The 16,366-nt window shown below is 35.8% G+C and overlaps 3 protein-coding genes across 3 annotated transcripts in view; 1 reads left to right on the top strand and 2 right to left on the bottom strand.

Annotated features, from left to right (window-relative positions):
• Window positions 1–1,429: 1,429 nt before the first annotated feature.
• LOC21393006 lies at window positions 1,430–3,361 on the bottom strand. The gene is made up of 2 exons (XM_010102613.2): window positions 2,956–3,361; window positions 1,430–2,405 (listed from the first exon to the last, which is right to left on the bottom strand). Exons 1-2 carry the CDS (start codon window positions 3,285–3,287, stop codon window positions 1,484–1,486), a joined length of 1,254 nt encoding a protein of 417 aa, XP_010100915.1. The 5' UTR covers window positions 3,288–3,361; the 3' UTR covers window positions 1,430–1,483.
• A 408-nt stretch (window positions 3,362–3,769) lies between these two features.
• LOC21393005 (probable 2,3-bisphosphoglycerate-independent phosphoglycerate mutase) lies at window positions 3,770–7,278 on the bottom strand. Its single transcript, XM_010102612.2, has 6 exons — window positions 7,161–7,278; window positions 6,471–6,853; window positions 5,909–6,054; window positions 5,333–5,609; window positions 4,887–5,159; window positions 3,770–4,449 (listed from the first exon to the last, which is right to left on the bottom strand). The coding sequence occupies exons 2-6, from the start codon at window positions 6,777–6,779 to the stop codon at window positions 3,970–3,972; spliced, it is 1,485 nt and encodes a 494-aa protein (XP_010100914.1). The 5' UTR covers window positions 6,780–6,853; window positions 7,161–7,278; the 3' UTR covers window positions 3,770–3,969.
• A 6,915-nt stretch (window positions 7,279–14,193) lies between these two features.
• Window positions 14,194–16,366, top strand: part of LOC21393003 (proline dehydrogenase 2, mitochondrial) — a 2,927-nt gene continuing 754 nt past the window's right edge. Inside the window, exons 1-2 of the mRNA XM_024168514.1 lie at window positions 14,194–14,844; window positions 15,626–16,270. Coding sequence (XP_024024282.1) covers window positions 14,290–14,844; window positions 15,626–16,270 — 1,200 coding nt within the window. The 5' untranslated portion in view covers window positions 14,194–14,289. The remainder of the gene's footprint in view (window positions 14,845–15,625; window positions 16,271–16,366) is intronic.

Raw genomic sequence — 16,366 nt, 5'->3', positions numbered from 1 at the left:
TAAAAAAAAATACTGTAATAAAATTATGAACTATAAAACTCTTAAAACGTCATCTTAAGTCTTCTGTCCTTTTTCAAGCCCTTTCCACTATTTGGTGGTCCTGACCGAAAGAGATAGGACGTGAGCTGCCTACCCCATTTTTTTTTAATTAGCCAAAACATAAAAAAAAAAAAAGTCCTATGTTCTTGTCCCACGGAGCAAAATTCTTAGTACCACAATAAGGTGGTTCTAGCTAGCGGACGTCTATCTTCAATTCAGAGGGACACATTTTGATTAGAAAGGAAAAAAAAATTCAGAGGGACACATATTGATGATACATTATTTAATTTGTTAATTCGAGTTAAAACGTAATTTTATATGAGAATTTTTTATTGTAGTAAAAAAATTAAATGTGACTGTTTTTAAAAGTTTTTTACTGTAATAAAATTTAAATTCTAAACTCAAATCGGTGAAATAAATGAGACCTAAATTATTTATACGAAAAGTAGAAGAGTGACTAGATTATGTATTAGGATTCTTTTAAGCTTAAGAAAATTATTGAACTTAAATATTAGTATTCTTTTAAGCTTAAAAAAATTGTTAAACTTACATTTTATGGGTCTGAATTTTAACTTTTGACTCTTAATTAATATCTTTTTAAAATATACTAATTAAGAATAAAAGCCGTCTCGTTTTTCCTTTAACCTTCAAAGAGTCCGCCAATATAAATTTTGAGGTCTAGGCAGCTCCAGGGCCCATTTTTGAAAAGTTTTGACTTATGTCCAGAGATGGCAGCGTCGAGGCAGCCTAATTAGGGCTTTCAATATCTTACCAATAGTAAGAGAGTGGATTTTTTGGATTCTCCGTCACTCATGACCTTCAGACAAATTAATTTGAAACCCTTTAAAAAAAAAAAAAGAAAAAAAAAAAAAGACCAATTTGGACTAAAGAGTAAAGATGATCATTACCCAATCAACTCCTCATCGCCCAATAAATGACGACCCATAAGGATTCCCCAAACGTAACTTGGGTACACAAATGAGGCCTATTCACGTCCGAGACGGAAATGAACTCATACTTTAGAAAAAGGTTGTGTACAAAAACAGGTATCAACACATATTGAGCAGAAAAAAAGAACGAAAAACTAGAATACAAGAAAGAACATTCTTTAATAAGGTATAAAAAGAACCATGCTCTGCTTTTTTTCTTTTCTTTTTTTTTTTTCATAAGCTGCCCTATAATTTTAAGAGAGATTATTACTAGTTTTCCTTTTATACATATTACGTAGTTAAACATAAAGAAAATTGCAGATTTTATTTTTTAAGTATCTGACTTATTAAAAGTATTTTTTTTTAAAAAAAACTTTATCCCTTAATTAGTTATAGTCTAAAAGATAAAAATATATGAATTAATATTAAAGAGGTAAAAATAAAAAAAGAGCTATATTTTAAAGGACATTTTTTAAAATTGTCTTATTACATGCATATTTACTTCAAAAGCGGCCTTATTCCCATTTGCATTTGATCCTTTGGGTGTGCCTAAAGGAGCATTTCAACACCAAACTCCCATCAAGTCTCCTCAAAAGAAAGCTCTCCACAAACACATAACACCCAAATCTCCTCCACCCATTTTCACTCCTATTCTCTTCAACCCTCTCAACCCTCACTTCCTTGTCCCTCTCTTCCCCATCAACCCACCCTCCTTCCTCCAACACCCACCTCATGTGCTCAACAATGGCGGAACTCAATCCAACACTCATCACTCCTCTCCTCCCATTTGGATTGTACACTTTGAACCAACTAAACCCACTTCTATCATCCCTCACTCCTTCCATTCCACCCACCAAATACACTTCCCTTTGCACACCTTTATTCACATTCACAACATTATTATTGTTGTTGTTATTCCCTAATGTTGATTGCCTATTGTTGTTGGTACTACTACTACTATTACTATCAACATTGATATTCCCACATGAGAAGATCTCTTCCCACCATTGCTCAAGTGTCATGGTGTAGAAAATGGACTTCCTCATCTGCCTCTTCACTCCCATACCTCTCTCCCTCACAAAGGGAAATGGACAGTGCCATTTCCCGATGAGGGTGGAAGGCGAGCGGACGTTGAAGATGGGGAAGTTGAAGTCAGGAAGGCGTGCTCGGAGAGGGGCGTCGAGGCCTAAGGCTTCGCTTAGTTGCAGGCGGTTGAGGCTCGAGCAGCGGACTGTCCATCCTTTTCTCCGAAGGAACTTGGGAGGAAGGCTGTCGGGAGCTACTGACTTTGCGAAAAAGCCGCCGCTGTGGTGGCGGTATATCCTGACTTGTTGGTACACGTCTCTGAGATTTAGAGGCTTTGGCTTTTTGTCCCTCAAGAAGTCCCTGAAGCAACATTTCATCATGTCACCTTCTCTTGAGCATGTGCATGCTTTCCTGCAAGATAGCCATATAAATAAGCAAACGTGTTTTTTATTGTTTAGTGTTGTTAGCAACATAGATGCTACTAATGCAATATTATAACCTACCAATAGTGAACATTCCTAAATTGCACGCGCTTCATATGGCCTTCCAAATTGTATACTATTAAAATTTATGGCCTCTAGTAACGTGCACTATTTATTAGTAAGTTTTACATTTGTGTATCTGTTTATCATCTAATTCTTGTGATACTTTGTCTAGATCTTGAAGGATCAAGACATTCAAAAACGTAAAGGAACTTTATATGGCCTCTTTTCTTTTCTCCTTTTTTTAATCAACCTTCTAAGCTTTGGTAAAAGTTTAGTTTATTAATTAGCAAAATTATGCCAGTGCAATCAACAGTACAACCCACCATAAAGTATACTTAAACTTGAGTTTAAGCTTGCATTAAATAGAGCAATCCTAATTAAGCTCAACCCTTTAGCTTAAACACAAAACTATCTAAGAAAGAAAAAACAGGCCTTAAACTTAAAGCTATCTAAGAATCAAATCAAGATCAGCATACCCTTTGTGCCTGCCTTTTGCTCTGATGACAAAGTAGCAGTTGGAAGAGAGAGGCTGATTCGGAACTGGGATGAACCAAACATTGGTTGACGTTGTTTCACGGTGCTTATCCGAAGTGTAAACAATGGTCAGAATCTTGTCCTGAGCAAAGGGTAGCTTCTTAACGCTCTTGCGCTTGCAAAAACCGCAACATGAACTCCAACAAAGTGTGTCCTCGGCGTCTGCTTCTTCGTCTGTGACGACCAAATAGCCTGAATATGGAGCATCAGGAGGCTTTATTTCAAGGCTGCTAGGAGATTTCCTGTACATGGAAAGAGGCCTTGTCACATACATGGTTAATCTTGATCTGAATTTCTTCCCTCACTTTCTCTGGTTTATAGCTGCTTTTTTCCTTGGGAATTAAGAAAGGAAAGTGGACTCTACGTGTAAGCCTTTATCAGTTTATTTATGAGATGTTTTTGGTGATTAGTTTATTGATGAGATTGTATTTAGAAAAAAAATATATATATACAACTTGCTTTATTGTCCACTCTCGCTGTTCATACTGTTTACAACTTTTACATTTTTACTGGCTTTCGTAGGTCTTTTCTTTCAGTATTGGTAAATAAAGCTAATGCGACGAGTCTGCGTAATACATTATGCTAATCTAAAGTTGCCTTGTTTTCTTTTGCTTTCTGCTTTATCTTTTGCTTTCTGCTTTATTAAATATGAAAAGGAGTTGCATTATTGAAAGACTGATCATGGACAGCCGACCACGGACTCTCCAACATATAAAAAGTTTCCTAATTATATCCCAGTATTGGTATCTAGCGAAATGATTTGAAACAAGAACAGTAGTATTAAGGGAAAAACTTGCATAGTTTTTTTGGAACAATTCTAAATGAAAGCTCTCAAAATTTCGTCTACCGTCATCATTCCTCGGGATATTCTTAAGTTAACACAAAAAACTTATTTAAGCATCATCCAGCGGTTATCGGGAACCGGCACTAATTCCCAAAGCTTTGATCAAATCAGTTTATGAATCTAATTTAAGAAATCTATTTATAACTCCCATCATCTCCCCACCAGGAAAACGTCCAAGACATCCTCTTGCAGCAGCAAGCTCATTGAACTCACAGACTGAATCTCCAGCAAAAGCTTGAATCTGCTTCTTCGTATCCTCTTCTTCTGCTGCCACATTTTCTGCCAGGTCTTCCCCTGCTTTAATGGTTGGAAGAGGGAATGGATCGGTCGAAATTCCCAGGATGGATTCCAAACCAACTGCGCCAATGAAGTCTTTCAACCGGCATATCGCAAATGGGACCGGCTCAAAACTGTGGTCTCCATATTCAACCGGGGTGGAATGGTCTCCGGTGACACATAAGAAGTACTGAAAATTCCCTGTTGGTTCAGCTTCCCACAGGAACCTGGCCAGTTGCCCTATAGCTCGGTCTACAGCCTCCAGCCCTTTGACTTTGAACACGGTTGCTTTATCGTGGCCTGCATCATCTATTGCCTGCAATAGCAAATCCAAATGAGGCTCTTTCACAACAGCAAAACCGGGAAAAGCTTCAAAACAATATAACGGTCTCACTAAAATTACAGTTCTGCCACACAAATTAACCTGAGGTTCTCAAGGTTAGATAGATGTTCAAGAGACAGGAGCAATAACTGGTGATGTTTTTACTTCATTAAATCATGGGCTACCTCTATACGAGGTTCATCTTTAGATCATAGTCATTTGGCAACAAGCATGAGGCACGTGTTTCTGGTCGGGGGTTATCACGAACGGCATATTAACTTGCTATGAGTGTTTTCAAACTTCACTATAGTAGATGAAAATCAAGCTACCATGTCTTGAGTTTCAAAAGGGAAAGTTTCTTAAAGAAACTATGCAATTTGCATATAAGAAACAAGAACAACCAAAGGGAAGTAGGACCTAAAGGGTTATACCTTTATGTGCAGAAACCCAAAATCATAGCCATCTGGACGGCCTGGTTTGTGCTCGTCTTCCCCAGGTACAAAAACATTTGGACAAGACTTCAAAGGAGCTGAGAGTGCCGCAGCTATTGCACTTGCTTTGGAAGTTAGAAGTGTCCGATAGTCTCCAGTTGCTCCAGGAGCCTCCAGGATGTCAATGCCAAGAGATAAACCCAGGCCAGCAATAATTTTAGTGGGAGCTACCATACATGGCCATAACCCGTGTTTCTTTTCAAATGGAGGAACCTGCAATATGGCATTATGAAATAGTGTATGTTATGTGGCCGCTAGTCCAGTCCACTAATTATATCAATAGGGAATATGCCAATCAATTAAGAAAGCTGTGAAATTCATGCAAATCCATGCCTTTCACATTTCCACATAAATAATGAGACGGAGTATTGATTGAGACAACCAACCTCAATTCGAATACCACAGCCTCGTAAAAGGACAACATTAGCTATGTTCTTCCCTTCTGAGGCTCGCTTTGCATTGAGTGGATGAGAAACCAGAATTCGTGAAATCTCCTTGGATAACTCGTTAACTACTTCGGCTGTATGTTTTGCTTCTTCAGTATCATCTAGAGCTTCAGCTTTCAAAAGTAAGCGGTTGTCCTTTAATGGGTCTGTTCCTGATATGTTTCCACTTAATTTTGGCCCTTTTACCACAACTCCACACCTATGTTCTGTAGCATATCTGTTAGAAACCAAACCGTGTTAATTTTCATATACATGATATTGAAACTAGAATCCCTAAGCTTCTATCAATAGGAAAGGATCACTTTTATTTCTGATTTGTGACCCTGCAGACAAGTTTGAATGGAGCGGAATGTTATCTAGGAAACTCAAAATAAGTACGACAAACTTTCGTGCAGAAAGGCGGCCTATAACATCAATAAGAAGAAACCCTAAGCATGGCATTCTTTCTTCTGCCGGACAACATACACATAAGCCGATGTAAGAAAACAAAGTTATAAAAGTAACAAGTACTTGCACCTGACTCTTACTTCATACTCAGGAAAAGAAGGCAGTTTCATTCCATCTAGTGCCGCACAGAGTATGGGACCTTCTTCTTCAAAGTGCCTGTCAGCTCTCCTACTTACGACAATTCCGGTTTTCTCATCCAAGGTTGCAAAATTGGACTACACATCAAAACTCACCCATGAGCCCTACGCAGAACATCCGAGAACAAACAAAAGCCAAAATTCTAAAACAATTGGTCTAGCAAGATATGTGTAATCAAAACAGCAGAACATACCAATAGCGCTCTAGCTGACATTATTAATACCAATCGAATGAAATTTCTGAAAACCAACCTTTGGTTGGATAATTGTTACATGTCTAAAAACGGTCAGTTATTAACTGATGAAGATCCCAAATACTAGTCGTTTTGTGCTAAAAGGTGAAATGTATCAAGCATGATAACAAAAAGAATATCAGTCTTTTTAGTGATGAAAGACTAAGCATGATGGTAAATACAAAACGTAAATAAACAATGAAACATTATCTTTGAAAAGGATATCAAGAACACTAAACAAAAACCCATATTTATATCCACCTTAAATGCAATATCCCCAGGAGACATTGCCAATCCCGCACCCATAGACTCGAATGCGCCCCGACCCCGGTAATAGACTCTTGGGTCATAACCCAAAAGGGAAAGGTGAGCAGTGTCACTTCCACAACCCAATCCCACTTCCACAGGGTCCATTAGACCATTAACACCGGCAGATGCAATAGCATCTAGATTGGGAATTTTAGCTGCTTGGAGAGGAGTCTTTAACCCAAACATTGGTATTGACACGTCTCCCAACCCATCAACCAGCACAAATGCTACTCTTTTCTTCACCTGCTCTGGCTTACCCATGAATATATATTTTTGTATTATAAGTAACTAAAATTGAATAAGTCCAAGAGCAGAGTCAGCAGATCATTCAAATCCTGCAACAAATAAGAACAATTATTGGAGCCAAATAGCTTTCAAATTTTGAATGACAATTGGGTTTCTTCTATATGCTAAGAAGACAAGAGTTGATTGTCATAAAGGAGAAAGCTTTAATTCTTGAAATTTTATCAGACGACAGCTGATTTCTACGCAAAAAGCCGAAATTCCAAATGGGTTTCTTAATTCAATCAAAAACAAAAACGAGAAATTAAGAGGGAAGAAAAATAAAAATCAAGCAGACAAGAAACATGCAAATTTTCTTTAATTAATCATTTATGTTTTTTGAAGTAGTACATGCTTTACCTCCAGAAAAAGCTTCCCCCAACAAGCTTATTCGTCCATACCCAGAAAGCTAAATAATTTATTTCGCTTTTGATAAAGAAGAGGAAGAGAATTATTCTGAAAGTTCCTCTACGGTTATGTTTTTTTGATTAGGGGGAATCTACGGAATTTGCCGTGTGGTTGATACACCACTTGCCGCTTTACTCTGCTGTACGGCCTGCGGCGAAATTGTGTCACCCGGGTCGGGCGGGGTTGGCAGATGGGTTGGTCCTTCTTTATTTTTTATATTTTTCCTTTTTATTAAAACTACTTTCGGCACGTGCCATGCATGTATTGAGCCACAATTGAAGTTTTAATATCGTAAAATGGGAACAACAATATGCCAAAAAAAAAAAAAAATTAGCTAAACAACTTTTCTTTACTATTTTTTTCATAAATGATCGATCTTTTTTATTTTATGAAAATAGCTGAAATTTTTTATTTTACAAAAATTATTATTTTTTAAGGAGTCAATCAGTGATTAATTCATAATTTATTAATAATTTATCATTTATAAATCAATAATTTGTTAGTTAAAATTAATTAATTACTAATTAATTTTAATTAATTTTTAAATAATATTAATTAATAATAAAGAATCGTCGAGTTAACCAGTGAAACTAAAGTCAATCAGTGATGGACTTTAAGTCAATCAAAAATTAATGAATAAGTTAATAAAAATGGTGATTTTTATAATTTTATAAAACTTCAATCATTTATGAAAAAAAACCTCTAAAAGGGTTATTTGTGCTAAAATCCAAAAAAAAAAAAAAGGAAGAAGAAAAGTTTACTTAGAAACTCAAAAAGAGAAAATACTTTAAAAAAAAGGTAAAACACCTAAAACTTATTATTTTGAACTATCATATAATGAAGATAAATATGTGAAATAGTAGAAATAAAATAAAAACAGAGTTAAACTTAAAAATAAAAAGATAAAGATAGAGCATCTAAAACTCATTGTTTTAAATTAATATAGGAATAACCACATATCCACCCTTTTATGCACTTCAGATAGGATTACAATTTAGAATTTAGGATAGGATTTAAGATTTAACATTAGGTTTTAATAATTATGGAAAACAAAATAAAGAATTAAAAGAATTAAAAGAAAAAACAAACACCCAGAGGGATATGGAAAACAAAAGGAAAAATAAAATAAAATAAAAGAATTAAAAGGTAAAAGGTAAAAAAAAAAAAAAAACACTTTTATTTTCACATCTTTATTCACATTCACAACGTTATTGTTATTATTCCCTAATGGTTGCCAATTGTTGTTGTTGCTGCTGCTACTATTTCTATCAACATTAAAATGGAGGACTTTCCCTTTCAAAAAAATAAAAAAATAATAATTAATAGAGGACTTTCTTCAAACAATTGTGTGCATTGTATTAATTTGTTATTTTTCAGTACCAATATTCAACCAGATTGAAGCTTAGAAGGAACAATTAGAGCCCATTTGTGTCGTATATTTAAACTCAAATCATTTGATTTTGTTACATTATTTCTCTTACAAAAAATTGTTAATGTTTGGTAGATGGATTCGTTCCCTTATTCGAATCATAGTTCGTGATTCGCTACAGTATTTTCTCTCACAAAAAATACACGTAAATTAAAATGGTTCTAATCACATGATTCTAATCTACGAACCAAACGCAACGTTAGAATTAAAAATGATGGTTTTAATTTTGAGTATACATTCCAAATAGGCCGTTGGTGTGTTTTATGAATATGTGATTTTTCAGTACCAATATTCAACCAGATTGAAGCTTAGAAGAACTTTCTTCAAACCACCCTATCTTTTACCAACTGGATTAGCATCCATTCGCAGAACATGCCCTGTTTGAATGAACTAGACATTCATATCATATAACATTTCAATGTTTACTTGGTTTTTTATTTATAATCCTGCTAGTATTTTACTATAATACGTAAAATTTGTGACAATAATTGCTGAGATAATTACATTTTTTATGTGATGCTCATTATTGTATTGAAAGGAAAATTAACTTTACATAATTCTTGGCATGATTCCTCGGAAGATTTGGCAGCTTGCATGCTTTCTCTGAAATATTGCAGCTGGCAGTAGTATCCCGTAAGCACGAAACACGTCCCAAATTCCAAAATATCATTTAACAGCAATTTAAAAGACTCCCTTTATAGAGTGGACTTTGATATTTTACTTCATTAGTAAGGATTGTATTTTTACTGTTAAATTGAGCTAAATGTATAATAAAAATAACTTTGTGTGACGTTTTGTAAAATTTTAATACGAATTTATATAAATTTAACCGTTAAAAATTTAATTTAACTTATAAAAATAATTATATTCACGTAAAGATTCCAAAAAAAAGGAAGAAGAAGTTTCAAGTTGCAACACTTGGAACATAAATAATGACAACTTTTTATGGTGGGCCAGGTAGGGCATTTTTTTTTTTTTTTTTTTTTTGTGAAATACCCATATGGTCATTAACCGGATGGTTTCAAATCCAAATATGCATATTACATGAGATTGGACTATAGAAAATTTTTAATTACGTTGTTGTTACACTTATTTTACAATCACCGTCTAATTTAGAGATTAGACAGTTCAAAAGTTCATAGAGAAGTGATATAAACTCATCTGAGCTTGGCACTTAGCGTCTGCGGCTTTGCAAATGACCTTCTTGGATGGATTCAATTTTTTTTAAGAGAAAAATGAGATAGATAACTCTTAAGATGTATGAGTCTAAATTTTTATCAATTATTATTGATTAATATCTTTTTTAGTTAAATAATTATAATAATTAAAAAGATATTAATTAAGAGTATATGATTCAAATACAGACTCACGCACAATAAAAATAAATTCAATAATTTTCTCATTTTTTTAAAATCAGAACACAAAAAAAAAAAAAAAAGAGGGCAGTGGCACAAATGAGTTTGGATTATTGGGGAGATTTATAGCTTTATCTACAACAAATAATTTTTTGAGGAGTGCAACAAGGCCGTTGGATGTGACATGATTTTGTGGTCCAAATTGAAAAAGGCAAGATGCATTTTTGGGCCATAGGCTAGGGCTGCTCTTACTTATATGATGTGTCCAAACTTAGTTACAAATTCACTTGAAAAAAAAAAAAAAAAAAGTTACAGATTTGAGGTCTTTCAGCTTTGAAGGAGATCTATTCCTTCGGCCAAGGCGTAACTTCGAACCATAACAAAAAGTTTAGAATTAGATTGATTTGCAAAAAAAAAAGTGACTTTTGCTTCTTTCTTTGTACATAAAAAGTCAATCAAAGTCGGTTCAAAAATATTTCAAACTTTCTCAATATGAAGTGACGTAATTTAATTTGCTAGATATTATTTAGAACATTAAAATTGGACACAGAATTAAAGTTTATTAACAACTAGTCATACGACATTAATTAGACTGGACTAAGTGTGGGGATGAAATTAAACAATCTTTATTTGGTATTTGTGTGGTTACACTAATAAGTAATCCCAGTAAGGTAAATAATCCTCTCCTTCATGGATTGAGTATTAATAATGTTGCAATAAAAAACTTATAACTTATCATATAAAACGTTGAAATATGTTATTCCCTCCTTATTCTTTTCCTTATTTTCAATGCATGCTTATCTAAATTTTACATTTGAAATTCATATATCTTTTGGATTAAAAAAATAATAGGGTAAGTAGAGAAATAACATATTTAGTATGATATTTAGTAAATTATAGCATTTTTTAAAAAAATAGTAGATTATAGCATAATTTAAAATTTAAAATTTTAAATATTATTAAAAATTTAAAAATATCTCTACGTCTCCTTCCTATCTCTCTCTCCTTCCCCCTATAGTAAAGTTCACCATGGCCAGCTCCGGCAACCGGTAACTAGATTTGGCGACCTGCGAATGTTTTTCGACGGCTATTTCTGATGACTGATAAATATCATATTAATTCAAAAAATTTGACGATCGATTTTAGTGACTGATAAATACAGTATTTACCACATTTATTTTAGCATTTGACGATCAGCTCTGGCGACTTATAAATACCGTATTTACTAGTAAATCTCATATTTACTAGTAAATATAATATTTATCATATTTATCTGATAATTCAATGAGTGACTCGGGCGGATGGTAAATACCTTATTACCAGTAAATCTTATATTTATGGATAAATACAGTATTTATTAGATAGGGAATTCAATGAAGTATTTATTGGTATTTGAAATTATATTTAGTGAAGTATTTACTGTTAAATACAGTAATTACCAAATCCATATCAAATCACAATCTCAGATATTACAAAATTACAGATCTCATAACCAGAAAAATCACAATCTCAACCAAGAATGAAACCTGCACAAAGAACCGACAACCAACTTCAGATCTACTCGTCGACGATCTCAAATCCACAGCCGAGAAGGAAATCTCCGAGAAAGAACTCGAGTCATCTTTCTCTCTCTAACATCATTGGATCTTTTCTCCATGGCTTGTGACTCCATCGAGCACGTCTCGCCATCAATGGATCTTGGCCAAAAACGGAAAAAAGGGACTACCTCCACTGACAATAATGGCGACTATCGATGGCCTCACGTTGCACCTAAAACTGCATCGCAAAATTTGCACGACAGTTTGTGATATCCAACCAAGGCTCAAACTCAAATCGCACAGTCCCGGACCAATCTCTGATGGGGACGATCTCCGATGAGATCATTCGACACCGATGACAAAAATCCGGTTACGATTCTCTGAAAACTCGCAGCTTCATCGATTCGTGGCTCCGTTCATCGCAGCTCCGAATCTAGTTTGCGACAAATCTACTGCTCTCGACAACGAACGACAACATCAGGAAATGAACCAGAATTGCAAAGATGAGCTCCGATTGGCGTCATTTACGACGGTGATAAGAAAAGCGAGAGAGACAGAGAAGAAAAAGAGGAGGGAGAGGAAAATTGGGAGAGAAAGCTGGTAGAGAGAGAGATCTAGAGGTACACGATTCAGAAGAGAGAGAAAGGGGGCTGAGTTTTACTGAAAGAGAAAAAAAACGTGAAAACCAAAAAATGAAAGGGTAAATTTGAAAAAGAGTATTTGTTTTTGGAATTAAAAATTAAAACATGCTATTATTTACCAACTTTTAAAAAATATGCTATATACTTCAAATGCACTTATAGAATATGTTATTTGGTGTATTTTTCCAAAAATCAAACTCAGTTTCTATTTAATCTTGATGTCTTAATTTTTTTTACGCCAAACACAAAATTATACCTAACATAATCACATTTTGTTTAATCTGATTGAATTTTAGACAATTAATCTTATGCAGTCTTCTAAGATTATGGAAAGTACTGATGGAATCATGCTACCTCTTACTATGTAACTGTTGAGATTGATGATAATACGGATGATAAGACAATACTAGCGGAAGGAAAAAAGGGACAAGGATAGACAGGATAACAACAAATTTGGAGAAAATTAGGGAATGTGTATCAAAAACTAAAGAAAAAAATAGAACACACAAATTTAATAAGATTCTACATCCACGAATTAAAAAGACAAAGAAAACACACAAATAAAGAGCACTTTTTAATAAGCTTTATATAAACATAAATTATAAATACAAGTACAAGTAAGTTCATTTTTTTCCCTAATCAACGGAATCGGGTAAATTACTCAATATTTTTAAATCTCATAACCCAAAAGATCTTCTAATATGAAAATAAATACGAACAAATACAAACCATCAAATAAGGGTACTCCCAATTCAAATAACTGTGTTTGGAATTGATCTATTTTTTTTCATTTTTTGAAAAAGAAAAAATAAAAACTTTTTTAAAACGACGTTTGACACAATAAAAATAAAAAACGAAAATGAAAACGATTTTTTAGTTTAGTGTAAAATGAGAAAGAAATGAAAAATGACTTTTAGTCATTTTTTATTTTTTATTTTTATTTTCTCCTCTCTCGAGCAGAGAGAGAGAGATATTAATGATTTTTTTATACTGAAAATAATCTCTTGATAAAACTACTAAATATATTTTTAAAAATAATCTCTATCTGAGATTGAAAACGTTTTTATTTTTATTTTCATATAAAAAAATAAATTTATTTTAAAATAAATTTCAAACGCGTCCTATAATTTTATGCTTTTTGTTTTAGGATTCTGCCTTTTTAAAAGTCTTATCATCGATATTAATTATAAATATTTAAAGAAGGAAATACCCCCATTTCCCGGCATGTGTTAGCTCACCAGTCACCGGCCAAGTCAGTCCACTTACCCGATCCTGTTGGCTTAGTCAGTGGCTCATTGCGCAACATAAACACAAACCATCCCTTTTCACCAAAAGTCAGCGAATTTGATTATTTGATTCCAACAATCCTCCGAGCCTTTTGTGTATGGCTAATGCCTAATGGCTATGAACAAAAAAATAATCCTCGGACTTGTAGTATTGACTTTGTTCCAATAATATTTTCGGAGTTACAATACCAACCAACAATGTTCTCTCTATTATGTATTTTCTTGCTTATTATTTTTCTCGTGTAATAAATTTTTGACTACTCTTTTAATAAATTGATTGAAAGAAGCCGAAAAGTAAAGGCTTACGTCAGCAAATGGAATCTCCAAAGAGATTCCGTTACGTGGATCCACGTAACTTTCCAAATCTTGAATATTATCTCACAGCCACAGATATTTGGACCACGTCTTGTCTTTATTAGGCGCGCGTGGCAATTCGCGCTTTCCTTCCACGAGCATTCTCCACCGTCAATTCCTCGATGAGAGCATCGCGTGAGTCCACTTGCAGCCATAGCGCGTGGGGAAACTCGGTGATTCGCTCTGGCCTCCATTCAGCAAGCTGCTGCTTCTGCTGAGAAAAAGCTTGACCCAATAGAAAGTTATTAATTAATTATTTACCCCCCACCTGGTGAAACTACAGAATCATCCCCAGTAAAGATTCCGAAATTTCCTATATAACCCCCCTCACCTTCTCATTTTCACAACCCAAGAAAGAGAGACGAGAGAGAGAAAGAAAGAAAGAAAGAAAGAAAGGTCACAGAGAGAGAGAGAGAGAGAAAGGTTGAGAAGAAGAAGAGAGAAGAAAGCGCATAATTGAGTTATTTTTCGGCCATTGATGGCAAACCGTGTTCCTCGTGAAACCTTCCTGAAAAGCCTCCGATACCTCACCTCGGCCACCGCCTCCTCCTCCTCCCCCTCCGCCGCCGTCGCCGCTGCCGTTTCGCCGCTCATCGTCACCTCGGACGACGCCGACCTTTCGGAGAGACCGAGATCGTCGCGAAGCGACGCTCTGCTCAACCTCGACGACTACGAGAAGCTGTTCGCGACGGTTCCGACGGCGAAGCTGGTGAGGGCGTCGGCGAACCTCCAGGCGTCGGCGATCGAGCCGCTTGTGGATTTCGGGATTCGGTTGATGAAATCGAGGCTGATGGAGATGGAGGTTGTGAGGGACATAATACTTGGGACGATACGACACACGTTTTACGAGCATTTCTGTGCCGGCGAGGACGCCGAGGCAGCGGGACGCACCGTTCTGCGACTGAGGGAGACAGGAATCAGAGGCATGCTGGTCTACGCTTTGGAGTATGCCACTGAAAACGACGCCTGCGATCGTAATCTCGATGGCTTCATTCGTACCGTCCAATCCACCAAGTCCCTTCCTTCTTCTTCCGTAAGTAAAATAATTTGTTCCGTCAAAAAAAAAAAAGTTATATATTTTTTTTTCTTTTGTTTGATTTTCCTTTATTTTGAATCATGTTTTTTTAAAAGAAAAATGATTTTCATCGTAACATTCATTCTTGTCACCGTCATTGTCATGGCGGGTATGTTTAACATAGCACATTAGAATCTTGTTAATTAGTATCTTCTAGGCAGATTAAAAAATTGACTTCTTTTTTCTTTTAAAACTTATCGTGAACGAAAAAAAGGAAATGATATCTAAACCGGGGTTGCCACGTGTACTTTTTTTTTTTTCTGTCGTTCTTTATGTCACGTGGACATTTGATGTCTGCGTGGATACAGCTGGGACTTGGTAAGTGTCTTTTCATGTGTATCTCTCTCTGTGGTAGTTGTGGGATATATATGCTCCAATCCCAACGTAAGCTTACGTGTTTCTGAGTTGGTTCCTGCTAGACGTCAAAGGTTGGAATCTTAAATCTTAAAAAGTAATGAATAAAAATTCCAAATCCAATAAATACGGAGGTGTACAAAGTACTTCGAAAAAACATTAAACAACAATGAAAAAGGAAAAAATGAGTTTGGCGTCTAGCATAAATGTATTTATATTTATATTATATAACTTTTCTACTAAGGAAAAATCGTCACTAGTTGATAATTTTTATGATATATTACTACAAGTTGTTCACAACTTGTGAAAGTTCTTTGGTTTTAGCGCATGAGAATGACACGTCTCTTTTTTATTGTAACGTGCATGCGTACGACAACAATCACAGACCAGCTTTATAATTGTCAAAATCACTGCAATTTGCCCCATGAGAGTGCTGGAGCGCGTCAGCGACTTGCTTAGATGGCAGCACAAAGACCCTTCTTGCCATCTTCCGTGGAAGCTCAACAGCTTCCCACTTTTCTCGGACTCAAGCCCAATGTACCACACCCTCAAGAGGCCTGAGCCACTGAGCCCAGAAGAAGAGCGGGACCTCCAATTGGGCCACGAGAGGCTCCTCAAACTGTGCCGGGAATGCGCCGAGGCCAACGTCCCGTTGTCCGTCGACGCCGAGCACACGGCGGTGCAGCCCGCCATCGACTATTTGACGTACGCCTCCGCGATCATGCGCAACAAAGGCAGTTATCCGATCGTGTACGGCACTATCCAGGCTTACCTGAAGGACGCAAAAGAAAGGCTGCTTCTGGCCAGCGAGGCTGCGGACAAGATGGGGATTCCAATGGGGTTCAAAGTAGTGAGAGGCGCGTATATGTCGAGCGAGACAAAGCTCGCGAATTCGCTCGGCTGCGATTCTCCGATACACAACTCGATTCAGGAGACCCACGATTGCTACAACGACTGCGCCTCCTTCATGCTCGACAGGATCGCCAATGGGTCCGGTGGGTTGGTTTTGGCGACGCACAATGTTGAGTCAGGTAAAAAATCAAACACTTGGCGTGCATTTTTATCTTGTTGGAGATTTGGTAAAAGGTTTCTTATATATAATGTGGAATGTTTTGGTGTGTGTAGG

Source organism: Morus notabilis, unplaced genomic scaffold, assembly GCF_000414095.1.
Source record: "Morus notabilis unplaced genomic scaffold, ASM41409v2 Scaffold85, whole genome shotgun sequence".
NCBI classification, from domain to species: domain Eukaryota; kingdom Viridiplantae; phylum Streptophyta; class Magnoliopsida; order Rosales; family Moraceae; genus Morus; species Morus notabilis.
Note: the sequence above shows the minus strand (reverse complement) of the source record. Positions and strands in the feature narration are given on the sequence as shown.